The following is a 26878-nucleotide window of genomic DNA, read 5'->3' as shown; positions in this document are numbered from 1 at the left end:
TTTTTGGTGCAAAACACAGACTGGCACGCAGCACTCTGGGTTTCTAGCTTCAGCCTTCTTCCCAACCCGCTCCTCTATGGCTGGTCTTCTTGCTAAAAGCTCTAGGAAGCCTACAGGTTTCCAACTGCAGTCCTATGATTCACGTGGGATCTATAATCATCTTGCCTTCAAAGCTCATCCATTTGTCTCATTTCAAAATCATTCCTCAGTCTTTTCCCTTCAACAGTTCAATGCAGCAGAAGAGCTTCCACCCTGGCGTGAAGGGGTGAGGCAGAGTCCCTCCCAACCAGGAGTCCTAGGTCTCCTAGAGAGCTTTTGCCAATGGCGGTCCCTACGCCCTAATGGTGAGTTTCTGCGTTGACCTGAGTAATGGAGGAGCCAGCAGGGATACAGATGACGCACCTTCCGTCTGGCTAAGAAGTGTGCCCTGGGGAACGCGACCCCAGAGGAACACTGTTCAACGTGCTCACATTACAAAGCCAAGTCAAGAGACTAAGAAGACAAGTTCCTTCAGAGTGACGGAGTACTACAGTGAGAAGCAAACGAAAGAGAAAGGCTCCTTTCAAAGGACATCAGGTCACACTGGAGAGTCACTCGGTCACTTAACATGTGGGGAAAATGGAATGCTTGGTGATCCCCCACAATTACAGTCTAACCATCATTCTATATAATCCCAACAATTATGGTATAACCATCACCTTGTGAGGCTCAATCTTTATTATTCAGTTCATTCATTTGCAAGTTTTTTTGTACTGGACAACACAGATGTAGCACTGATTTGATCAAGTTAATGAATTTTAGAGTAGGATTTGATCAAACAAGTTTTATTGCTTAAATCCTTAAAGAAAGACGATACCTAATCTCTCTAGTTGGCAAAATGTCCTCCATCACTCACTGATCCTCACAGCACCTGTTCAGAAGGCAGAGTCACTGTGGGCCCAGCACTGGAGAAACTCCCAAGGAAGCTCACACCAAGGCTTGCAAAGAGGCCTCTGCTTCAATATCTGCTCCACTGCTGCCATGGGCAGTGCGCCCTGGTGTCCAGGGACTGCAGGCACCTCCCACACTGTATAAAACGCAAAAGCAAACAGAACCTGGGAGGGCGTTGAAGGACAAGAGGATCCGGCCTCGGCCGGCAGAGCAGGCCATCTGCCACCTGTAGACTCTCCCATGCACTCCAACTCTCCAATCACTTCCAAGAGGAGAATCAGGTCATCCAGAACTCTGTCAGGATTGAATGCGTTTTCCACTCTCCTACCTTTGTTTTTGTACCAGGGATTGAACCCAAGGACACTTAACCACGGAGCCACATCCCTAGCCCTTTTTCATTTTTCATTTTGAAAAGGATCTCACTACCTTGCTTAGAGCCTCACTAAGTTGCTGAGGCTGGCTTTGAACCTGCACTCCTCCGGCCTCAGCCTCCTGAGCCACTGGAATTACAGGCACGTCATGCCACACCCAGCGCAAATGATAAAGTAATCAAGATGAAGGCTATTAGGGTGGGAACTGTATATAAGACATACACATATACAACCTGAAATACCCATGAGAGTTTCAAACTGAGTCAATCTGCTTGAGTTAAATCTGCTTTGTGGCCCCAGTAGGTTCAGCATTCTGCACACCATGCCCACTCCAAACAGAGGCTCTTGGAGTTGACTTTATTTACATGGGGCAGCACGGTACCTGGGGCCTGGACTGATGTGCTGTCCGGACTCTTCTTCAGAGCTGAGTCAACCCATGCCCAGAAATGATGCTGAGATGAACAGAGACTTACAGAACCTCCCAGTTCTCTTCCTGCCGCTTTTAAAAGTGTAAACAAAAAAATCAGTTCTTATGTAATTCCACAGTTTGGTATTTGTTCACAGCAGGAGGGTGGGGCACAGTGGGTAGAGGACAGAATCTATGGACCAAGAAAATGAACAAAAGACCAAGACACAAGCAAGAAGGACGGCGTAGCTGGGAAGGACGGCCGTGGGTGCCTGCGGGTTGCTCTGTGAGCACTAGTCTCCAAGCCCGTCCTGCGCACAGCTGAGAGCAAGCGAGCGATGACAGGCCTGCGTCGCACCCTGGGCCAACTGCAGGCCCTGCAGCTGGCCCTACTTCTTCAGAAGAGAACAGTACTTCAACTATTTACTCTGGCTTCAGAAATAAAGATTCACTGAGCCGGGCACGGTGGTGTGACCCTATAATCCCAGCAGCTCAGGAGTGAGGCAGAAGGATCATGAGTTCAAAATCAGCCTCAGCATATTAACAAGGCCCTGAGCAACTCAGTAGACCCTGTCCGTAAAGAAAAAGGGCTGGGATGTGGTTCATTGGTTAAGCACCCCTGGGTTCAATCCTCAGTACCAAAAAAAAAAAAAAAAAAAAAAAAAGATTTATTCATACATTCACCCCAGACACCCAGACACATTTATGAATAATGTTTACCACAAACCTGGCACTGTGCCAAGTAACAGGTAAGGGGGGCCAAGACTGTCAGGTCTGTGCCTGCACAGAGCTCACACTCTAGAGAGGGGCAGACGAATAGTGGACATAACCACAGACAGGCTCATGAGCTGCCACTGGAGGGACAGAGGGGCTTTATGGCTGGACAGTTATATCTAAGAAGGCCCACAGGGTGAGGAGGAGCCAAGAGCAGTCCTCAGGCAGAGGAGTCTGGTATATTCAAGGAAGCGGGAGGAGAGAGAGTAGCCAGAACAGAGGAATCAGGGGAAAGGGGACAAGAGCAGCCTGCAGAGAGGGCTGGAGTTTAGGAAAGACCTGGGTTGAAGAATCAAATTCTAAGTCCTAGTTGGGCACACCTGTAATTCCAGTTACTTGGGAGCAAGCTCAAGGCCAGCTTGGGCAACTTGATGAGAATATGTCTCAAAATAAAAAAACAAGAAAGGGCCAGGGGTGGTGGAACACACCTGCAATCCCAGCAGCTCAGGAGGCTGAAGCAAGAGGATCGCAAGTTCCAAGCCAGTCTCTGCAACTTAGCAGAACCTGTCTCAAAATAAAAAAATTTAAAGGGCGGGGGGCTGGGATGTGGCTCGGTGGTTAAGTGTTCCTGGGTTCAATCCCTGATACCAAAAATATAACAAAAACTCATTGTACTGGACGAGCTCACCCAGGCACAGAAGAGGAAGAACCAGTGCTAGGACTGAGAACTCCCACCATTTACAGCAACAGCTTCCAAACTGACTGCCCCACAGTACGAAGGCCTTCCAACATCAACCTGCACACATGCTAGATGTTACACACAGCAACACTCATCCTCACAACAGGGTAGCCCTTCCTAATATTTTCTACTCCATTTCATTTCAAAGTCAAGAAGCCAGGCACAGTGGTGTGCACCCTGTAGCCCCAGCTACTTGGTAGGCTGAGGCAGGAGGATGGCTTGAGCCCAAGAGAGTTAAAGGCCAACCCGGGCAACACTGGTTGACACTGACAGCTCAAAAAAATAAAAAATAAAAGGAACAAAAATGCATACGTTTCATGCCCCATTAGAGATTTACAACCCACCACTGGATCAACTGACTGGGTAGCAGGAAGCAGAACAGGGCAGTGGGGGGCTGGCAAGGGAGGTGAGGCGTCTGCCATCATGGAGGAGGGGGTGGTACTGTGTCAATGCTGCTAAGGTTCAGACAGGAAGAGAGGAGAGAGGACACTGGACCTGGCAAGGTGGAAGCTGCTGGTGATGAACACAATGTCTCAAAGGAGCCGTGGGGCAGGTGAAGAGGACTGGGGTGGGAGTGAAGGGGGATAGAAGCGAGGGGTCTAAATGGACTCTCACTTCCATCTATACTGTTATCATTTATTCAAAACACTTAACACCCGGTAATAAGAATGCTGGCATGTGAGCCTCTGGAGAAGACGTCACCGCAGGTCTGTATGACTTCATTCCAATCACAAGGAAGGAGACTTATAAACCAAGACTGAGAGGACATTCTCCAGAGTAACTGACCAGCATTCTTTCCACGTATCAAGACTGTAAACAGGAAGAACTGGTATAGGCTGAGAAAGACCAAGCAGAAACCACCTAATACAATCCTGGGAAGATGACTAAGCCCTAGGATGGAACAAAAGAAAGCATTAGCAGGGCTGGGGATACAGCTCAGGTGGTAGAGTGCCTGCTCGCAAGCACAAGGCCCTGGTTCAACCCCTAGCACCACCAAAAAAAAAAAGAAAGAAAGCATCAGGAAAAAAATCTTTGGAGATTCAAATAAGATCTGGTCTGGTTATGACTACTTTGGTCACCGTGCTGTGGCTATGTAGAATGAGAACCCCAGGGGAGCCAGGGAAGGGTGCCTGGGAACTCTCTGCACTACTTTTGTAATTGTTCCAAGTCTTTTTTCTGAAAAAGAAGACCGGGAAGTAAGGAAGCAGAAACACAGACTCTGCCCCACAGAGCTGCGGGGTCCGGCAGTACCCTGCACGCCCAGGCCCCGGGTCCCACCCTCAGCACCAGAACCACCACCACAAACCCCAGCCAATAAGAATGAATGAAGATTGAAATATATATTTTAAAAAAAGAAAAGAAAAGAGAAATCTTGTCAGGAACAAGAGCAGAAACTAGGTGGGAGCAGGGAGGGCACCAGCACAGAGAGTGCTGTTACCCAGAAGTGAAGGGGACAACAAACTAGGACGTCAGGTTCCACAAGGAAAGGAGGTCACGTATGGGGCACAGAACACCCTTGAGCAGCAACAGTCAATGGCAAAGTGCCAATGCACGGGGCCTGTGGTAGACAGATGAGGGACAAGAGATTGGCAGCCGTCAAGAACCATGTTCTAGGGGCTGGGGCTGGGGCTCAGTGGTAGAGCACTTGCCGAGCATATGAGAGACTGAGTTTGATCCTTAACGCCACATAAAAATAAAGGTATTGTGCTCCATCTATAACTAAAAATTATTTAAAAAAAAAAAAAAACAGGTTCTACTGCCCACTGAAACTGGAGTTGGGGGGTCTAAAGAGCACTCAGCTGTGGAATGGACCTCCCAGATCCAGAAGCAGATCCTAAACTACTGGAGAAACTGGACAGGTCCCAGCAGAGGTGTACGCCCTGAGGCTGGGACCACGGCCCTGGAGTCAAATCACCCTCCCAACTACGCCCTTTTTCTGCAGCAGCCCTGGCTGCCTGGACACAGCACGGAGGTGATGTGGCAATGGCTGGGCCTGGCTCAGCAGGGTGGGGGCTTAGAGGAGAGCAGGGCAGAAGGCACGAGGAGAACGCTGAGAGCACATGGAAGGCAAGGACTGTGGCAGCAGAGCTGGGTGCTCTGCCGGGCAGGACAGATGAGGAGACCAGAGGGCTGGTGGGGAGCGAGAGGGTAGCTGCTACCCACCTTCTGAAATGGAGGTTTTGATGGCAGCCAGAGAACTGTAGAGGCACCCAAGTAGGCTGGGAGGTCAGCCAAGTGGGCTGTTGAAGTTGGCCTGCCTTAAGGGACATGGCTTCCCATGGGAGAAGATAACAGGAGGAACAGAAGGAAAAGGCTATTAGGGATGAGGAGGTCCAAATGCAGAGGCCAGAGAATGATGAAAAGACCAGAACGGATTCAAACTGAGCTGCGGACTGGTGTCTCCAACACATAGTAATGGGACAGCCCGGAGACAAGAGCTACCAAGTGGGAAGAAGGGACAGCACCAAGCATGAGCCTCAAAAGGACAGGGGTTTCTGATGGAGGAGAACTGCTTAGAAGCAGGGAGGAAGGAAGAGGACGACATCAGCCCCACCGGTGGCACAGAAGCACTTGGGAGGTGATGGGTGGCCACCAGAGAGGGCCGTGAGCGAAGGTCCTCCGGGACAGTGAGGCTCTGGAAGAATGTTCAGAAAAGGGGGTTCTGCAAGCCAGGATGGGAGACTCAAAGGGGCTCAACAAGAAGACACAACCACCTCCTCCACGCTCACTGCCAACCACCGGATTCGTATGCAAACTCACACTCCCTGAGGTTTCTAGGAGGCTCCGAGGAGGGGGAGCTGTGGCATGACCTACGGTGCAGGAGGCAGGCCGTGCATGCGCACCAGCAGGTGGAGCGGATGTGCCCGAGAGGTCCCGGGCAACCAGCACTCCACAACAAGGCAGCTATCATGGTTGCAGAGAGAATGAGACGCAGCAAGACACTCTCCACGTTTAGAACCTTGGGGCAGATGGAAGATCACGTCACGCTGACCACCACACATGCGTGCCCCCTTCCCAACAAGTCTACACGCAGGGGATACGACATTCAAAGGGCACTCCCAGGGGATGGGGGTGTAGCTCAGTAGCAGAGCACAAAGCCCTGGGTTCAATCTCCAGCACCTGGTGTGGGGATCCTCACCCCAGACTCCCTACTTCTAAGCCTCTACACTCCATGTGTGCACAGCCCCCCACCGCATGCATGCATTTCAGTGGGCAAGGGGTCATTTTAGCTCACAGTCTCTTGAGTCTAGGGAGTCTTTCCACCTGGCTAACATACACAGGAACAAACTCTGCTGTTTCCTTTCCAGGGAAAGGGGCGACTGTTAAAATGGCTAGGCACTGACCAGCTTCCTGATGAGAAGCATGGGAATGGCTGAAAGGGGTGAGAGACGCTGCAGCAGTGGAATCCAGGTGCCTCCACATCAGAGTATCACACACAAATGTCACCCAAAAGCTCCACCTCTCAGCATCCCAAACGCTTGTTTAGAAAATGCTGCCATAAAAGACATCAAACATCCACTATCTGCACACCCTCAAGAGGAGTTAGGAATCCCCACTGCTTGCTCAGTCTCAGGGAGGTGGCTCCCAATATACCATCAGCTCTTCCCCTAAGGACAGATGAGGATTTTTCCAAGGCAGGTCAGAGGCACTGCCGAACTGCAGCGCAGCAAGGTCGCCTGACACCAGTTTACCTCTCATGCAGGTGCAGAAGGGACTGAATTACTTACTTGAAATTCATTTTCTTTCTGAGCTTGTTCGGATCCCTCTTTATTACAGGACCTCTATGAATGAGAAAAAGCAAACACTTCCGGTGAGATGGAGAACACTGAGCAGACACAACTCTGCAACCACCAGAACAGTACGGCTTACGGAACATCAGAGATCTTTACCAAGGGCTTCTCAGCCCGCCGTGGGACCGGCGTAGCCTAAAGGCACCAGCAGCCTCCAGCACTAGCACCAATGCCTTAGAAAGTGCTTCATCTCTTTACAAGAAAAGGGATGCGCCAAAAGAACCGTGCATCTCATGGCCGTCCCAGGTACCTTTCACAATTTCATTGTTAGAGGAAAGTCACTAGACAGCACTCTTCCAATCAGGCCTTCTAAAGAAAAGCACAGGCCAAGGCTCTCACCAATTTAGTTACGGGGTTCTTTCAAGCCAACCACAAGGACTGGGGTATCAACACACCCACGGATGGCTGTGGTCAGCACAGAGCATGGAAAGAGAAGAAAGCACTGTGCAGGCAGGACACCTGGCATGGCTCTGCGCACCTGCCACTCCCCCAGACTAACCCTGCTGGTGCAGCTGGTCACAGCTCCAGCAAAAAGAGGACAGGGTAAAGTTAATAAAGTCCCTAAGTTATCTTATATACTAATATATTAAGGTTACTTTTACATTACTTTCCTCAATGAAATTGCAAATTATTGGTAACAACATACTAGACCATCAACTTCCACAAGCAGCTCTGAGGCTACATTCTTTCTTCATGGCACAGAGCACATGTATCTTCAAAGCAACCCCCCCGCAACCCCAAGTGCTTTAAACCCTCATAGTACCTTAAATGAGGGACTGGGGTAAAGTCAGAAAGAAACTTAAGGATAATATCAAAATTTTATACTCAACTATTGCCTCTAAATTTGTTATTTGTTACAATTAAAGTCTGTTTAAGCCAGACCCAAGAGGAATCCTGTAAAGGAAACCTCTTTAAAAGAAGAGGTTGGTAACTTAAGGTAACATATCTTGACCATCCCATGGAAACATACCTTTCCATTCCACAGCTTTATCAAAAACACCTGTACCAAGGGTGGAAAGTGTGGACAGGAAAAAAATGCCACGTTAAGCAACACCAGCTACTCTAGCAGCGTTCAAAAACCTCGAGACTTCAGCAAACACTCTCACCCATCATACACGGAACAACATTCCACAGACACTTGAATGCATGTCATGTATAAACAGTACATGTTTATCTTACTCAGTATAAAAGTAAACAAAAATAAACATCCATGTTCATAAAGCTATCTGCTAAAGGCTTCTAACACTTGCATTTAGACATATTCATTAATATCTGTAACATACAGTTAAAAGTACATTTGGTACAAAGTACAGAAAGTACAAATGAGGATATGTGATGTTTTCATTTGTGTAATCTGCATTTCTCTGATGAAAAGATGTTACAGGTTAAATCCCGTTATAGTGAACACTATAAAAAATCAAAATATTAAAAAAAATACCGTTAGCCATCTGCTGAGGATTCAGTGGATGACGTGATGAATGGGGGAGGAGTCGCTTGCCATCTGAAGCTCTCCTCCCTCCTTAGCTGCAGAGCGCTCCCACGGCTGCACTGTTTCCTTAGACTTATGGCTCAGTGACCTCTCTTGGGTGGCCTGTAAATTCCTGAAGAACAGGGACTTCACCTTTTATTGTTTTGTCTTCCCCGAGAAGCACCAAGCAAATTCTGATGCTTGTTACACTTGTTATTCACTCTAAGTGAATAAATGAACACTCCTGCACTGCGAAACACAAGGCAAACAGGTCCAAGGAGCAACCCAGCACTGGGGCAAGTTCACACCCACGTTCCCAGTAGTGGGGAAACTAGCTGCAGTGTTAATTAGGATGCTGAAAGGGGCTGAAATGCCCCTTGAAAAATTCTTGTGCTTTTTTCCCCAAGTAAAATTAGAAACAGATTTGTCTGTATTGGGGTTTGAATCCAGGGCCTCACACATGCTAGGCCAAGTGCTCACCCACTGAGCTACACCCCCAGCCTAAATCATATAATCAGACATATTACATATTAATGCTTTGTACAGAAAGCTTTAAGACAAATAAGAAATTTGGATATACTACTGAATTTTGTTGTAACGGGATTTGACCTGCACAAAATTCTAAACGACTATGGTTATTCCTAAGCTGTTATTGTTCTAACTGTATCTTCTTAGGGAGATACAGTTAATGGATTATTTAGCTAACAGAAGTCCCTTTCCCTGTTTAATGGTGCTCTCAAAAGCAAGTCACCTTATCCCAGGTTATAAACTGGCTAATGATTTGTTTCAAAGTCCCAAGACCACTCCTTTTTAATATATTATTACCAGAAATGGAGATAAAAGTCATTCATTTTTTCCCACCCCTAGCAGTGCCACCCCACCCCAGTGGCTGCATGACTTATTCAGTAGTAAGAGCACCATCATGAAGGCAAGATGGACTTCTGCAGTACCGACCCAAGTTCTGTTTCCTCAGTACAGAATGGCAGGGGCTCTCCGGCTATAAAGGAGGAGAGCAGGCCCAGGAAACCTCGAGCCAGGGAGACAGCTGGTGGAAAGGCAAGCAGAGGCTGCTCCTAGGCTCAGACCCACTCACTGGGCCAAGAGAGGTCAGAGCACCCTCTCCGGGAAGATGGGAAGCAAAATACATTTGGGGACTTGGGGAATTTTACTTCAGTGGTAAAAATTTATTTGAAGCAAATATTAAGATACATTGTATAAATATTTAGTATGACTTTAAACTTTCCTCTAACTTGCAAATTAATAAAAATTTTCTTTTTATACGTTATAAGACTAAAATGTTTCACATTTATTACAAATTTAGACATTGGTTATTTAATATCAAATAATGCTGTGTGTGTGTGTGTGTGTGTGCGCGCGTGTGTTTCTGCAGGGGTTCAAACCCAGCCTTGACCATGCTAAACTCAAGTTCTACCACTGAGCTACATACACCCCAGTCCTAATCTTTTTATATGAATATTATTATTAGTCTTTTTTTTAATGATCTTATATTGATACAGACTGAAATATTTATGAGAGAAACACTCTGATGTTGGTACTGCCTTCGAAATAACCCTGGGGAAATGGATGAAACAGATGAAGGAAGGTGCCTGCCAGGAGACATGCGTAAGGACACCTGGGGCTCACCACTCTTCTAGTCTACTTTTGTGCTTATCTGGAATTCCCCAGAATAAAAAGCTTTTCTGAAATTTCAAGACCTAAGAAATTAAAACATCTCAAAAATACATAAAGATACCCAATTCTATCAATATACTAAAAAATTCTGAATTATAAACCTGAAATAGGTAAATTGTTATAAATTTATTTTAAAAAAGACAAAGCTATTCTACCACTGGCTTTCTCTTAACCTCTTCATTTCTTATTTTTCTTTCTTTTTCCACAGTGCCAGATTAAACCCAGGAATGCTCTACCACTGAGTTACATCCCACCCTTTTTAATTTTTTGAGACAGGATCTTGCTAAATTGCCAAGGCTGGCCTCAAACTTGGGATCCTCCTGTCTCAGCCTCTCAAAACAGTGGTATTGCAGGCATGCACCTGGCTGGCTAGTTCTTAATAAAAGGTTCCTCTAATGATAATACAGAGGGTTTATGACTATAATAAAACCCCGTTTGTGAGACAAAACGAAGTAGCACATCACTTTTCCTTAGATGTGGGTATGTGAATATAACTAAATCAGTAAGAGCAGCAAGTAGTTATCTGAGACATCTATAAAATGTCCTTAGAGATCTACTACCACATGAGCTGCTCTTGCGCCAGGCTGGAAAAAGAATGACATGTCATCAAATAGCATAATAAACTGGGAATGTGATTTAAGAAATCAAATCACTGTCAATTATAGGCAACGTCATAAGAACATAACCACTATGTCACACACAATGGTAGCTACAGAAGTAAAGTGAGACATGGAGGAGTGCCCCAGACAACACTCTACTAGGACACACTCTTTCCCTATCACCCTGTCCCCACCACACAGGGGCTACATGGATCATTCAGCTAGGAGCTCTTCCAAAGGTTCTCCTTAAAATATAAATTTCAAAAATGCTGTGAGACCCATGGATAAATGATTGAATAATTTAACTGCTGGCCAGATTCAACTTTTGGGGCATCTAAAGGTTGGCTGGGAAAACGACCCACCACTCCACTAACCCAGGACCCTCCTTCTGAGCTGAATCCTGAACAACTCCCAGGTTACCAATACTGCGAGAGCAATGGAACCTGCATTCTGAAGGCCAGGAGCTGGGACCTGTGGTCCTGAAGTGGCACCAAGCTCCATTACTTGGAAGGATTCTAACAGTAACCCCAGTTATTCAATCACTGTCAACTCTCAAGGAGTAAAGATTTGATTGTAAGCCCTGGCCTAACTCCTGCTGCCAATGCGACTCTGGTCCATCTCCGGTGAGGCCAGGCAGAGTGTGCAAGGTGTGATAGACCCTTCCCACTAATAATATGCAGGATGCTATCATGGCCTTGGCTTTCCTTCTCCCTGACTGCTTAAAAAAAAAAAAAAAAAAATAGACAAGAAGGAAAGAAAACATCCTATATTTATTGCTTTTATGGTTTCTTACAGTATTCTCTGAAAATATTTTACTAAACATTAAAATGTGAGATCCAAAAGCGATGATTTAAAATGGAGCTTATGGGACTTGTTCATGAGCACATATGAATCGCAAGTATTAAAACAGAAAAGTAACTTCGAATATCTGATGATAGTCTCTACACAATCTTCCATCACTCCAAAGAACATTCTACAACAACCTGATCTTTTGGAACATTAATAACTTCAAACTGGAAGATCTGATGAACATGGGTAAGAAACCAGAACCTCAAAAAGGTTCTAGGCTTCACAAAGTAGCAGCTGGTTAGTGAAAATCGGGTAAGGAAGGCTCATTCCAGGATCTTCTCAAAATCATGTCTGATGCAGGCAACCCGCTGACCAAAGCCTGCTGAGACTTCCACTAAGCACTGGAGGGCTGACCTGCAGATGACATTTTTCCAGGAAGTGAGCTGTGACCACTCTGGCCTGGCATGCTTCCATGTGAAGTCAGCACTGCTGAGCTTCAAGAAGAAGATGGGCACCCAGCTAAGACCACAAAAAGCTCACTAACTGATAAGGACAAAGGAGAAATTTTGCTGCTAATTCTGACCAAAAGAACTACTACTAGATACGCTGCATGTGTGTGTGCACATGCATGTGTATTTGTCTTTGTGTGTGTGTGTGTGTGTGTGTGCGTGTATTTCCATAATGCTGAATGTGATGTGAAAGAAGAGCCTAAGTACCTCAATTAAATTCTCAACTTCAGGTCCATAATTCTTAGAAGTATTAAATGTTCGTCATTTTCTACTGAGGAAACAGAAGAAAGGGATCTGATTTGCCTGGGACAAATAATAAAAATTAAAAAATGATACTTTATCAATATATAACATTCTGAAATCTTAATCACTGTACCTCTTTAAGCACAGCACAAACTGTAGCTGGTGCTACTTAACAAGCATTACAATTTTCTTTTTAAAAAGCATTTCTTGAATCCAAGAACTAAAAGAAAGAAATTAAAGCTGTAGAGAATGCTCCAACTTCAGAGGTCTCATACTATACCGTGAATCGTGTCTGTCACCTGGAAACCAGAGTGCTCCAGGCACGATCGCATGGACAAGCCTGCAGCAGAGAACACATGCACATACAGCTAAAGTGGTACATTACCCCAGCGCCCTTCACTCCACCCAACACAGACATTCCTTCCCACAGAGGGGTAGGCCGCGGGCAAGTCATCGTTCCAGGGACCAAAAATCTGCATTGGTTTCATGCTATAAATCCCAAACATTTAAGACCAGCAAGACAAGGACACTTTGAATATGTCAAAATTAGACACAGTAGTCTGTGGTTTATTAAGTTATCAAAAGAAGGCACCAAAGCAGGTATGGAAGGACCATGGGTGTAACCAGCAGCTACATCTGTGGAGTATTAACTAAGAAACACTAGCTGGGTCAAAGGGGCGCATACAATGCCAAAAAATAAAAATTAAAAAAAGTCTTACTTCTGAGAGGGAAGTTTTGACTACCTTAGAAATAGATATAATTACACCGTACTCAAGAGTGCAGGGGGATTTTTAAAAAGCAGAATAAACAAAACAACTCGAAGTCGTGGTAACAGCAGCATGACAAAGGGAAGAGGTGGCTCCCAGTATCGGGCCAGCACGGCTCCCGTCCAGGAGCCTCGGTGGGGTGGTAACGTCTGCGGGGAGAGGGGCCTCAGCTCCACATAGGAGTATTTTTAAGCAGTTCATTTCTTAGTAGTCAATAGTTATCCACAAGCTGGTCCATATTTTATTGTGTTTAATTAAACAAGAGAAAATAGGGAAGAGGACATTTTGTTTTCTGGACTCCAAAAGAACAGTCTCCCAAATTTTACTCTTAGACTCGCTAGGACATATCTGCGTTGTGCCTTGGTGCCTTTAATTGCATTATGGTTAGTACTCAAACAAGCACTAATATTAGCCTTCTATTACTCAAAAAACAAACAAAAACATTTTTTCCAGACAACACTTAAGAGAGATCTTTGCTGCGTGTTATTAGCATCCGTGCCTGTGAGACCGTTCTTAACGGTGAGGCCGATCTCTCCAGTCATGCACAGAAGGACCTGGCTTAACACAGAGTCACTGTTCTGACAGAGGAAGGGACAAGGCACTCCTCTGAGACTTCCGCCAACTGGCACAGGTCACAATGAATGAACAATACGTACTGACATTTGTGTCTTCCACAATTCATGATAAATAAGCAAACTGGGTATTTGTATCAGCCAAACTTGCTTCTGTGAAAAGGCTGCTACTGGACGTTGCGGCGCTCATGTTCCTTCCCAGTGTCAGAAAGGAAAAAATCAAGTCACATTTATAGCTCGTTTTATAGTGTCAAGCTTTTAGCAATTACATCTCTTTTCAAAGTGGCAGAGGCTTATCACTTCTCAAACTTCTATTCAACAACCCCACTTTAGTTCAGTCCTTTTACAGTTGAGTCCGGTGGTTAGCATCCAGGCAGTTAAGAAAGAGCTTTCCCGCCATTAAAACTGAAGCTAGTCTATGGAAAACAGACATTAAATTATACTGCTATGTATTAAGATCAAACCAATATTTTTGTGTTTAATAATTCCCTAAAAATAATGGTGTAAAACTGTATGTCTTCTCCAGATCATATTTTCTGAAGGACCTCTCCTGCCCTTGTTGAACACAGGACTTTTTTAAGTTCCTAAAACTTAAAAAAAAAAAAACAGGATACAGGGAGCAAGTTTGCTTATGTCTCATCATGTACAGAATTAGGGGCTGGAAGAGACAGATGTTTGAGGACACAAATTGAGCTGTAAGTCAATCACAAGGTTTTACCTTGGCTTTCTGGAACTTAACCCTTAGAGAACTGCAACAAAGAGCAGTCACTTCACTGTCACTATGGAAATAAAGGAAATCAGACATCTCACAACACCAAGAGGAAGAACTAGGAGAAAACTGAGAAGCAACTAGTTATTTTAAACCAAGTCACTTATAAATCATTACTGATTTAAAGAACATGAGGACTATTTCCACTTAATATTTGATTCCCACAGAGGTAAAAAGTTCAAAAGCTTAAAACAAGGAAGGGGTGAGGGAAAGAAGGGACAAACTAAACTGAACCAGTCTATCATATAATTAAGTAAAACAGCAAAATATCCTGAGAAAACACACGGACCTATCATTAAGTACAGTAGTCCTCAATTAACATTCTTCAAGGGAAGAGTGAACCAGGACCCACTTAAAGGCACAATGTCACCAGTTCCTCCTACACATACAGGTACAGGCTGTGTGTGCTTTCCTACAAGTCAATGTTAAAAAGAAGGAAAGCAAATCGCCCAAGTCATGCATATTTAATTGTCCCTAGCCTGTAAGTTTATTAAAGTAAGGGTATTAATTTACTGAGGCTCCACATTTGCTGTGCCGTATCTGTTAATTAAAACAAATCCTAATGATTTTCTATCAATTCTGGCAATTTTTTTTGTGCTGTTGTTGAGGTAAGAATGAAGGCCTCGATGAAGAACGTAAATGTCTCCCTCCACGATGGGCCAGATTTCAAAAAGTTGACCATAAATTAGCAATTTGATTCTCCCATGCCCCAAGAAAAATATATCAATAAGACTTTTAAAAACTGAGTTGAAATTCTTTGAAAAGGAATTTAAATTCATGGGAGAACTCCTGGCACAGTGCTGGGCAGGCTCAACTTTTGCTGCACCTGCCTCTCATACTACTTCCTTCTCTCTACTACAGTCATTTTCCAGAGTCTCTGAAGAATGTGATTCCTCTCCTCATGTCACAGCATCCCCAATGGCCAACAGTCTACAATGGTCACCAATGTTTGAGGTTCTTAGTTGGCAACAAGTGTTCCTTTGCAGAGTTTGAGGACCAAAAAGATTTCAATTTGAAGCTGTAGATTTCATGGTTTTACTATATTTAAACTTAACCATTAGAGCACACTTGAACTAAGGGTCAATCAACTGGGTGATCATAAGGAAAATGTAATTTCACCTATGAAACTAAGAAAGTTTTTTTTCCCCCCCAACAAAAATGAGTTTACTGTCTCCCAGGTCAACTGTGGGCCTGTTGCAGGTGTGCTCCTGATTCACTTAGATGCTGCTCTTGCCCTTTCTACCCAGATGCTTGCAAGCATGGTCTCCACGTTCCTAAGCAGAGGCAGGTTCAAGAATGTAAATTAATATAACGTTTCCCTAATATAAAGATAACTGACTTGCTAAATACAGGAATGTCTGCCCCTGAAACTAGAATGATTCATGAAACATTCTATTCTATTAGTTTAGAAAGAGTTAATTTCATTTTAAGTAGCTCAAATTATTCTGTGGTTTATTTTTCTGAGTTACCTAATAGCCTTTTTTCCCTCCTTAAATATAAATAAGGAGAGCACCTGTAATCCCAGTTACTCAGGAGGCTGAGGCAGGAGGACTGCAAGTTTCAGGCTAGCCTGAGCAATTTATCTCAAAAATAGAATTTAAAAAAAAAGGATGGGAATACAGCTCAGTGGTGAAGGGCACCTGGGTTCAAAAGAGAGAGAAAGAAGGGGGTGAATAGAGAGAGAAAAGGAGGAGGAGGAGGAAGAAAAGGAGGAGGAAGAGGAGGAGGAGGGGGAGAAGGGGGGGAGGGAGGAAGGGAAGGAGGAAAGGAAGACAAAGGTCTATTTAAATAAATTTTTATTTTCAAGCATTCCTATTGTACTTAACTACTAAAAGTATTACCAGAGTGCTAAAATTCCAAAAAGGATGAAATAGTAACAACCGCTATTAGGGGAAAGGCTAACTGCCAAGCTGCGGTTGGCTTTTACAAAGTCACTCATAAAGTAGAAACCCAGCACACTGTAGAGCTGGGTCATCCAATATGGTAACAATCAACTAAATTTGACTGTTTGAACCAAAATTAATTAAAACTAAATAAAACTTAAAATTCAGCTCATGGACCACACTTGCCATATGTGCAGTGTTTGGTAGTCACCGTGGCTAGTGGCAAGCACACTGGACAACACAGACACAGAACATTCCATAGCTTCCATCATTAGAGCAGTGCTCTAAAGCAGAGAACTTGACTCCTAGTTTAGTACATGGAAGAGCACACTGCACATTTAAAAGGCTTCTATTTAAGTTATAAATAGAAATGAAAGTCTCATCGATCGTGTTTAAACAATCTTACATCCATATGATTTCAGCAGCTCTTTATTTACTTATGGTACTGGGAATTGAACCGGGGTGCTCTAGCACTGAGCTATATAACCCAAACCTTTCTATTCTAAGACAGGGTCTCACTAAATTGCCCAGGTTGGCCCTAAACTTACAATCTTCCAAGTAGCTGGGATTACAGGCATGTGCCACCAAACTGAGCTAGCAGCTAAAAGTATTTTAAATGCAAAATGCACAAAAGAGCAGAAACGGGACTTATTACAGAATGCAGGGTCCTTGAAAAACTCTTAAAAGACTGATTTCATTAAGTCTTTTAGCATTAATAGTGCTAAATGACATGAATTACTTTTAAAATGGCTCTGAAATCAACTCTAATTTGATCAGATTAAAAAGCGGGCTACATGACAGACACAAGGACTTTGCTCCTTATGCCTTTTCAGTGGATGGTCAGTGTTTTAAGGTGGTTTCAGCTGTGGCTCCAGCTGCACACTAGCTTCAGGACCTCAGATGTGCATGGAACAGCTGTGTACCCCCAAACAGGCTAACTTGTCCTAGTACGTTTAGGTATTAACCACTTTCCCAGCTTGACATAGTCAAGGACAAAGTATCCCGTGAAAGGACTCATTTACATTATGATAATTTTTAACAAATTAACATCTAGGTTGTCAATTTTAACCTTACTATTTCTACGTATATAATCAAATATCACAGATAAAATCTGGTTTTTAGGTTGAACTGAAAGACTGGTCTTTTAAAAAACTTAGTCAAAAAACTATTTTGCTCTGAAGATAAAAATGGATCTTCTCAAAGATCAAAATGGGTATCAGAATTCTATCACAGAAATAGAGCAAACTAACATTTCTTTCTATGTGTGATTAGTGAAAGAGCAAAAACAAAAAACTGTGGGTATTTGGGATATCCTCTAACTGGATAAGACAATTCAACTTAAATGAAACTAAATTTAACTAACATAAAAATTTAAGAAGATTATAAATCTCACAAATTCAAAGTTTTAAAGAAATCTCAGAGAAGTAGTTAATAAATTCAGCTTCACTGAGATCACACTTTGTTAACTGGGGCTATTCTCCAAAATCTTTTTAAAAATGTTTTAATTGGCATCATAATTACACATACTTAAGAGAAAAAATCTTTTGGATCATACTATAAAACAATGCCTTATCCACATTAGAATCTTACAATCTGAGCTGAAAATTTCAGTGTAGAAAATCCAAGAAACATCGAGCACTATTAAAGGTTTCACCAACGTATCTTCTCTAGATATAACACTGACAATATTTGTTTAACTAATGAATATCAGGTAAAAACAAAAATTAACTTAGAATGTAAACAATAAACCAAGTTATACAGACCAATTAAAATAAAAGTAATATATTTAAATGTCTGTAGTACACTACTAACACCTCTGGAATCCCTGTGCAGTATCTAGGAAAGAGGATCAAAGCGTCAAGGGCCCCACCCAAGCTGCCCCGCACTCACCATCTGCAGAATCGCCCCATACAGCCGCAGGAGCACTTTCCGAGGCTCGTCACAAACCGTGGCCATGGTGTCAGGTAAGGAGCACTGGAACAGCATGTTGCTGAGGCCACCTCTGTCAGAAATCAGAGGACAGTAAACCACCCATACTATGAAGGTGAGCGAAGTCACTCTTGGATGCATACAGAAGAGTCAGTCAGCTCACAAGGAACTGCTCTCCTGGCAGTCCCGACGCCTCCTCTCAGAATACTTGAATGGAACATGAATGGTGAACTTCAGTGTTCCAATTAATTCCACAAATCACACTAAAGATGGGCAAAGTCCCAATCTGTTTCTCTATAGTAAACTTGGGGAGAGGTTTTTTTTAAAAAATTGCCTGTGTGTACCTAGAGAATGCCAAGGTCCAAAGAGGAATCGCCTCCACTAGGAATGGGGGACATCCCAGATGTAATGCTCTAAAAGTTCATATTCTTCTCAATTCCAAGATTTTCTTTTTATTTCCATAATCACAAAATTAAAATGCTTGGCCCTTCTTCCCCAGGGCTTTCCACTGGACTTGTGATTCCAGGATCTACCCTTTCTAGACCAGTGTAAAACTTCCTCAACCAATTTTAACTAACAGCCTTCTCTGAAGTTTTGCTATTGGGCTGAGGATGTGGCTCAGTGGTAGAGTGCATAAGGCCCTGGATTCTATTCCCAGCACTGAGTTAAAAATAAATAAATAAATAACTTGCAATACAAGCTGGGTCTTTCCAATGAAACAGGGTACCCCAACACCCTATGGTCAGACTCGCCTCCCACTACCAAAGCCAAAAGCAAGCTCAAGCCTTGGGGCAGATCACCTGGCTGGTGGGAAACGATCAGGTACAGAGGAAGGTTAGTTTCTATGGTGAGTGGGGAACATAAAATACTATACAATTAGGAATTACTAATAAAAGGCTCTTCAACTGTAGTGGACTTCAGAGTCCCTACATCCTATTCTGACCTAGCCAATAAATCTTCAGGAAATACTATTTAAGCAAAGCACTATGGGGAAAGCAAGAGTAATAAAACAAACATGCGCTGGTCCTTGCCTCCAAGGAACAGACAGAAACTGAACACAAATTTCTTGTTTACAATTCTGGAGTCCAAAAGCCTGAAAACAGGACTTACATGGTTAAAATCAAGATTATGGCAGGGCTAGAGATCAAAAGGATGTACATCATACCCCAAGAAACAAAAGATAACTAGAAACAGATGCTGACTGAGTTAATGGATTCCAAAGAATAAGGGTGACTGGGGGAACAGGGGTTAGTTAGTGTTTACTGGGGACAGAATCTCAGTCTGAGAGGATAAAAGGTTCTGGAGATGGATGTTGGGGGTGGTGATTGCTCAATATGCATGTACTTAATTCCACTCAAATACACACTTAAAAATGTAGATTTTATTCTGTTTATTTTACCAAATTTGTAGTAAGAGCAGGGAGGACTTGTATATGGCTATAGTCCCAACGACTCAGGAAGCTGAGAGAGGAGGATGGCCTGAGGTTATGAGTTTGAGGGCAGCGTGGGCAACACAGTAAGATCCCATCTCTTTAAAAACATGAATGAAGTATGAATACCTTCTATATGAAGGAAGCTTAAAAACATTTCATATAATACATGGTACATGGATGAACCTTAAAGACATTCATACGATCCCATTCATATGAACTGCCCAAAGCAGGGAAATCTATAGCAAGGGAGAGTGAATTAATGGTTGTCAGGAATTTGGGGCAGAAGGTGGGTGAAAGCAGGTGTTTTTTGTGAGATAATGAAGAGGTTCTGAAATTGACCCTGTTGATAGCTGCATGTACCTATGACTATACAAAAAAACCTCTGAATTGTACATTTCAATAAGGTATATTTAAATGATACAGTATGTGAACTATGTAACTCAATAAAGCTGTTTTTTTAAAAAGAAAAAGCAATGATTTTTTCTACATGAATTTTTCTTAAACGATTAAAAAACCTGAATGTTTCTATGCAATTTCTCCCAGATTTATAAATTTTTAAAAATATTTTTAATTGTCAATGGACATTTATTTTATTTATTTATGTGGTGCTGAGAATCGAACCCAGGGCCTCACACGTGCTAGGCAAGCGCTCTACCACTGAGTATGAACCCAACCTAATTTCCCCCAGATTTAAATAAGCCATATTTAAGTAGTTTTCCAATGGTTTACTTAAAACAATCATTAAGTGTCTAAGAATGACTGAGTAAGTCGTTCTTTAGTTTAAAGATCAGAAAGAATAGGGACCCCAAGGCTCCTGGTTCTCAGAGCCAGCAGGAACAGGCACCGAGCAGCCTCGCCTTCTGCTAGCCTTCAGGCAGCGCCTCCTCTGCAGGGCTTATGGGAAGCCCACCCCCACCTCCAGCCACTGCCAACATGGGCTTCTGGCTACCAAGCAACAGGACAGGCATTACATCAGAGTTAAAAGCCCTGGTTTTTCTTCCTGTCACACACTCTTGAAACCTCAAATGAATGCCAGAGCAAACAGATGAACTACTGTTCTAAACTGTGTGACTCGATTCAAAGTCTGTCCCCGTACTCCTACAGAAGGCAGGCAAGCTAGCTTGGCCAGAAACAAGCTCACAGCTGGGGAATCCTTCAACTACTGTGCTACCTGCAGTATGCTGCTCAACAGGCTTTAGTGAAAAAGCTGTGGATTATTGCTCAGCGACAGTCCAAATAAATGAATCAAGGTCACTGGCACCAATGACCTAAAGTACAATGAGAAACTCCTTGGAACAAAAGCCAATGACTGATGTGTCAAATAATATCACTAGGAACAAGAAGATCTCGTAGGAAGAAAGGCCACAGAAGAGGTAGTAAAAATACAAGAGCCTAATTTGCTACATAACTTGTCGGAAATACCCTCCTGGGTGCTCTCAAGGATTTCAAAATTTATGAAACCACAAATTTGTTATCATCACACATAACAGCTTTACAATAACATAACTCATAAATAAAGGAGGCATAAGATGTTCATGCAAAATGTCAAAGTGAAAATGACATTTACTTCACATTCAACATTCGTAAGCAAACCATTACAGTAGGAAACTGAAAAGAACAGGAAACGTCCACTGGTAACCCTCAAGACCATCACTTAAGGTACACACCTATAATCCCAGCAGCTCAAGAGGCTAAAGGCAGGAGGATTGCAAGTTCAAAGTCAGCCTCAGTAAAAGTGAGATGCTAAGCAATTCAGTGAGACCCTGTCTCTAAACAGGACTGGGGATGTGTCTCAGTAGTCGAGTGACACTGGGTTCAATCCCTAGTACTGTCCCCCGACCCCCCCAAAAAAGACCAACACTTACCTCCAACCTGTGATTTTTATTTATTTATTTATTTATTTAGGTTCTGGAACTGAAACCAGTGGTGCTTTACCACTGAGCTATATCCCCAGCCCATTTTATTTACTTATTTTGAGACAGAGTTGCACTAAGTCACCACAGTTGGCCTTAAACTTAGGATCCTCCTGCCTCAGTTTCCTGACCTATAATTCTTTAAAATAATAATAATCAAATAAACAGTACAGAGAGAGAACTTCTTATAGAAACTGTTAATCAGAAATGAAAATAATCAATTCAATTTCTCTTGATATATGGTTAGTCAAGAATTCACTTCCAGCGCTTTTCTCACATGTGTGAGGCACTGGGTTCAATCTTCAGCACAGCATCTAAATAAATAAAATGAAGGTACTGTGTCCATCTACAACTAAAAGCAAAAAATTTTTTAAAAAGTGCACAAGGAGTGAGCCCTCTCACTTGCTAGCTTAGCTGCTGGATGTTCTCCAGAGGTGCACATGTTAAAAAACTAGTCCCAGGATGGTCTGCTAGGAGGAGCTGTGGACCTGCAGGAGGTGGTATCACTGGGGACACTGACTTCTTCCTCTCTTTTGCTTCCTGGCCATAAGGTGAGCAGTCCACTCAGCCACAGCTCCCCACCCTGCCATCCAGCCCCTCGCTGCAGGCACAAAGAGATGGATCTGTTGATCTTGAACTGAAATTTTCAAAACTATGAGCCAAAATAAACCGTTCCTCTTTATAGGTTAGCCATCTCAGGGGCTGGTCTGGGGCTCAGTGGTAGAGCACTTGTCCAGCTTGTGAGGCACTAGGTTCGATCCTCAGCACCACATGAAAATAACAAAATAAAGGTCCATCAACTACTAAAAATAAATTTTTTTTAAAAAAGTCAGCTCTCTCAGGCAATCTGCTACAGTGACGGGAAGCTGAGTGACACACACTTGGTGGAATTTCCTTAATCGTCAAGGTCAGCAAGCACCACGCTACTCCACACTGGAGACCAACAAATAAAGATGCTTAGGCGCAGCTCAGTGGCACAGCATTTGTCCAGCATATGTGAGATATTGGGTTTGAGTCCCAATGCCACAAAAACAGCAAAAAAAAAAAAAAAAAGAATTCCCGAGAATCTGAAATGGCTTCATATCTCTCTCCCCCTCCTGCCTTGGATACAAGCAGGCAAGCATGATGTGTGTTAATGACTCAAGACCTCACTGATCCGAAGCCATCACTCAGAACAAGAAATACCACTGGAGGGTACTGGAGGGAAGAGACAGAGGAAATCAGATCAGAACGGATGCCAAAGCCTAGCAGGAAACGCTTCTAACTTTCATAATAATCTGGCTCTTTCTTATTTTACACTCTTCCTTAAAAGAATACAGAACACTTCCCATGAATTGGGCTTTGGTTAATCAGACTTCTCCTCAAACGCCCTTCCTCTAGCCACCTGCCCAGGCCTCCTTTTCACCCCCAGAACTCATGTTTGCACCGTTCAAATGGCCAAAACGTCTTTAGTCATACGACATGCAATGACAGACTACTCTGCCTCTTGGTGGCTTCCCACCCCTTGAATTCAGAGAAACCCTGCCTTTAGCAGCTTGTCTCTTTCACCCCACTCATCTCTCTGCATCCTTGTCACTGATCCAGCAGCTCCATCCTTTTCAAGGACAGTCAACATCACATGACGCGCCCCAGTGAACCGGGTCACGCTACCTACACCTCACCACTCTTAGCAACTCAGTGAGACCCTGTCTCAAAATAAAAAACAAAGAGGGGCTGAGGATGTTCACCTGAGGTGAACCCCGTGACACACTGAAACTGGAAAGGTGAAAAACTCATTTAGCTCCTCTTAACGTGCTAATAGGTCACCTTTCAAGTTCCCCTAACGTTGAGCCATCAGTTAACTGCCAGGCTTCACAGCAGTCTGGAGACTTTCAAGGAGGGATAGGAAAAACTGTTCCCACATCATGTGACTTCAGAGGCACATGTCACTCACCGTCAGGGCAGCAGCTGGGAACCCTGTGGCAGAGACTGCTCCCCACTGAAACACAGACAATAAAAACCCACTGTAATGTGGGAAAGGTCAGTGGCGATGGCCCTGGTAGCTATAAAAACCATCCTTCCACTTACCACTGTCCAAGTCCTTCAGGATGGGACACCACAGCACAGGTCCTAACTCATCCCTCTCCAGACACAGTGCTGCAGGTTCAAGATGTCGCCTCAGTTCAGGGCACACACAAGTCAAAGGCAGCTTTGCAAATCCTTCCAGCTATCCACCAGCTTTAGCAAACACTGAGCATTGTCATCAGGTGGTTATGAAAACCATATTCTGAAAAGTTCACGTGGACTGTAAGCACACTCTGGGTATAAAATCAAGTCAAATCTCAGTCAATAATGTCATCAAAACCTCCACAGCCCAAAGACTAAATCTAAATAGTCTTTTAGATATAATTTACCTACATTATGTGGCCCACTTTAAAACTTACCCCATCACATCTGGAAGCTAGTAAGAATTCAGTGTTAACCTTGGACACTTGTGTATATCACATCCAAGGTTTTAAGAACTCAATTTGTCTATCTGGGAGGCTGAGACAGGAGGATGGCAAGTTTGAGGCCAGCCTCAGCACGTTTGCAAGATCTGGTCTCAAAATAAAAAATAAAAAAGGCTGAGGATTCAGCTCAGTGGTAAAGCACCCCTAGGTTCAATTCCTAGCACTGAAAAGAAAGAAAGAAAGAAAGAAAAAAAAGATTTTAGAGTGAAATCACTTTACTCAATAATGATTTAAAATATATACACTATTTTAGCAAAATGTATTTAAGGCCTGGGGTTGTGGCTCAGTGATGGGACCCTCAGAACCAAACAAAAATAAAGGTATTATGTCCACCTACAACTAAAAAATATATTTTAAAAAAATGTACATAAATAGTTTCTCTAATGGCTTATATCCTCTATTGTAGGCTTGGCAGGTCTAAAGAGGCCACTTAATTTCTGTTACAGCATTCTAAGCAGGAAAAATCCATGTGATATAGCAACCTAGTGGCTTATCCAAGGTCATGAAATTTGTCATGCTATACATCTATATTTTTTAATCATCTGTAAAAGGACTCAAATGCAAGTGAGTCGGCTTAATCCTCTGGCAGATGATAAACCTGAGCAACTGTTTTCTCCACAGAAACCTTCAACAAAAAGATTTTCACCTGCTAGGGCTGGAGGTACAGCTCAGTAGTAGAGCACTTGCCTGGCATATGCAAGGCCCCACGTTCAATACTCAGTGCATGCACGCTCACACACACACACACACACACAAATCATCGGCTAAATTATAATAGGAAGTTACCTGGTCTATATTTTAAAAACTGCATTTTATTGAAAAGCAAAGTCTCTGAAACCCCTGCAAACTGTCCATAGGTCCCATGGCATCCAGTCTGCAGACAAGGCTCAGGGGTCTGACCCAGGGGAAAAGACAGCGGGCAGCTTAAAGAGTTTCAAGGACATCATCCAAGAGTCAAATGACCAGAAAGAAAAATCACAACACAACTAGTTTCTCAGAGGAAAAATGAAGCTTAAACCATGAGCTGGCTACCTGGAAAACAGAACACAGCATATCAAAACAGATACTGAATTTAAAGCACAAGGAAAAAAGTGGGCTTTTAAAAAATTTCTCCCAACCATCTAAACTCAACTTAAAACAACGTGGGGGGGGTGGCGTGGCGCGGGAGTGCAGTAAAATGACAGCCTCTACAAGCAGTAATCAGGAACAGGCATCCCAACCCCCGACCCTGGGCTCTTCGCACACAGCCTGAGGCACAGTGCAGAGAACAAGCTTTGCCATCAGCCCAGGGGGACTGCTGGCTCCGCAGAGGAGCCATGTGACCTTGGTCAAGTTACTCAATGCCCCTAAGCCTGTTTTCTCACCACAAATAATACAGCAGTATCTAACAGAGGTCTTTGTGAGAATTCCATGAGATAATGTGAGCTGCTCATTGTCAGCACCAATCGCAAAGCAAAGGTTAATCTCGGAGAAGTTGAAGACAGTAAAGGACTTGAGTCCTCTACTCCAGGGAGGCACAGCCTCCACACAGCTGGCGCAGGGTGGGTGGGAGACGGGTGTGCTGAGGGAAGAGGCAGCTAGCCTGTGCACTAGAGGAGTGTCCTGCCCTCTCCCACTAGATGTCAGCAGTACCACCATGATGATCAAAACTGTCCAATCATGGGTGGCTGAGGCAGGAGGATTGCAGGTTTGAAGACATGCTGGACAACTTAGGGAGACCCTGCCTCAAAATAAAAAGGGCTGGGGAGGCAGCTTAGTAAAGTGCCCCAGAGGTCAACCCCCAAACTCCAAAAGAAAAGTCCAAAATCACTCCCATTTGAAAACAGATTTTTTTGGGGGGTGGGGGGAATACCAGAGACTGAACCCAGGGCACTTAACCACTGAGCCACATCCTCAGTCCTTTTTTGTCTTTTTTTTTTTTTTACTTTGAGACAGGGTCTCACTGAGTTGCTTAAAGCCTTGCTGAGTTGCTGAGGCTGGCTTTGAACTCATGATCCTCCGGCCTCGACCTCCCAAATTGCTGGGATTACTCACACCTGGCTGAAAACTGATTTTTAATAACTCTCTCTACACCCCCCAAAGTGGAAGATCAACACGTTCTCTAGACTGACTTCCAACTCGTAACTTTTCCCTACCTCTATTCAAAATAATGTCCTCCTCTTGATTCACTGCCTCAGCCAACACCAGTGCCTCTATCCCACTCACCCAGTTCCAAATCCTCCTTATCTCCAAAGCCTGGGCCTCTGCCTATCTCTCAAATTCTTTCCTCCTTTCACTCCTTCTCAACTTTAAGTCTCCCAGCTTCTTAGCTCTCTCCCCTCTAAGCTCTCCCCCTCCTCTTCCCCCACCCAGGCCATCCAGAACCAGTTTCAAGTCACTACCCTTCACCTCCTGGGAATGCAGCCAGCCCCTGCCGCATTCCCCACTTGAATGGTCTTTTCACCTTTCCCAGTTAGAGAACACTCTCACTTCCTCACTAAGCGCCCCGGGCACACCCTCCGGCCTTCTGGCCTCCCAGTCCTTACTTTCCAAATGCTTTACTAAAGCTCAACAAAAGAATACTAAGCACATTGAGATGCGTGCATGTGTTGGGAAAGACATGGAGATTACAATCTCACTAGAGGAAAGCTAGAGGTAAAGGCTTTTCCTGGACTGGTAGACTTGTAGCTGACAGATCCACTGGGAAAAACCAGTGTAGCTGGACAAGCCCAGGGCCAAGGCTGAGGGCAATGGCCAGAGCAGGCGGCGTCAAGGAAACACACTGGCCTTAGAGCAAGGCCTGCCACCCCATGTGAGTGGTAGTGAAACACCACTTAGGCCGGGGCAGCTCAGAGTTCAGCACATGCTTATCGTATGGGAGGCCCAGGTTCAAA

At 43.8% G+C, this 26878-nt stretch overlaps 1 protein-coding gene across 4 annotated transcripts in view; it reads right to left on the bottom strand.

Moving 5' to 3' along the window:
• The window catches only part of CHKA (choline kinase alpha), a 54666-nt gene that overhangs the window by 15805 nt on the left and 11983 nt on the right, over positions 1-26878 (bottom strand). For 2 of the 4 annotated variants that reach the window (XR_013757680.1, XM_079103191.1), the window contains exons 2-3: positions 18133-18244; positions 6889-6942 (exon numbers count right to left, since the gene is read on the bottom strand). Coding sequence is in view for 3 of the 4 variants with exons in the window: in XM_079103191.1 (XP_078959317.1) it covers positions 6889-6942; positions 18133-18244 (166 nt within the window). In the remaining variant the exon portion in view is untranslated. Of the gene's footprint in view, positions 1-6888; positions 6943-7921; positions 7952-18132; positions 18245-26878 lie in introns of all 4 variants that reach the window. The other 2 variants (XM_079103193.1, XM_079103192.1) reach the window with 2 other exon arrangements.

Source organism: Sciurus vulgaris (genome assembly GCF_902686455.1).
Source record: "Sciurus vulgaris genome assembly, chromosome: 11".
Lineage (NCBI taxonomy): Eukaryota > Metazoa > Chordata > Mammalia > Rodentia > Sciuridae > Sciurus > Sciurus vulgaris.
The sequence above is the reverse complement of the archived record's forward strand: the minus strand, read 5'-3'. Positions and strand labels throughout refer to the sequence as shown.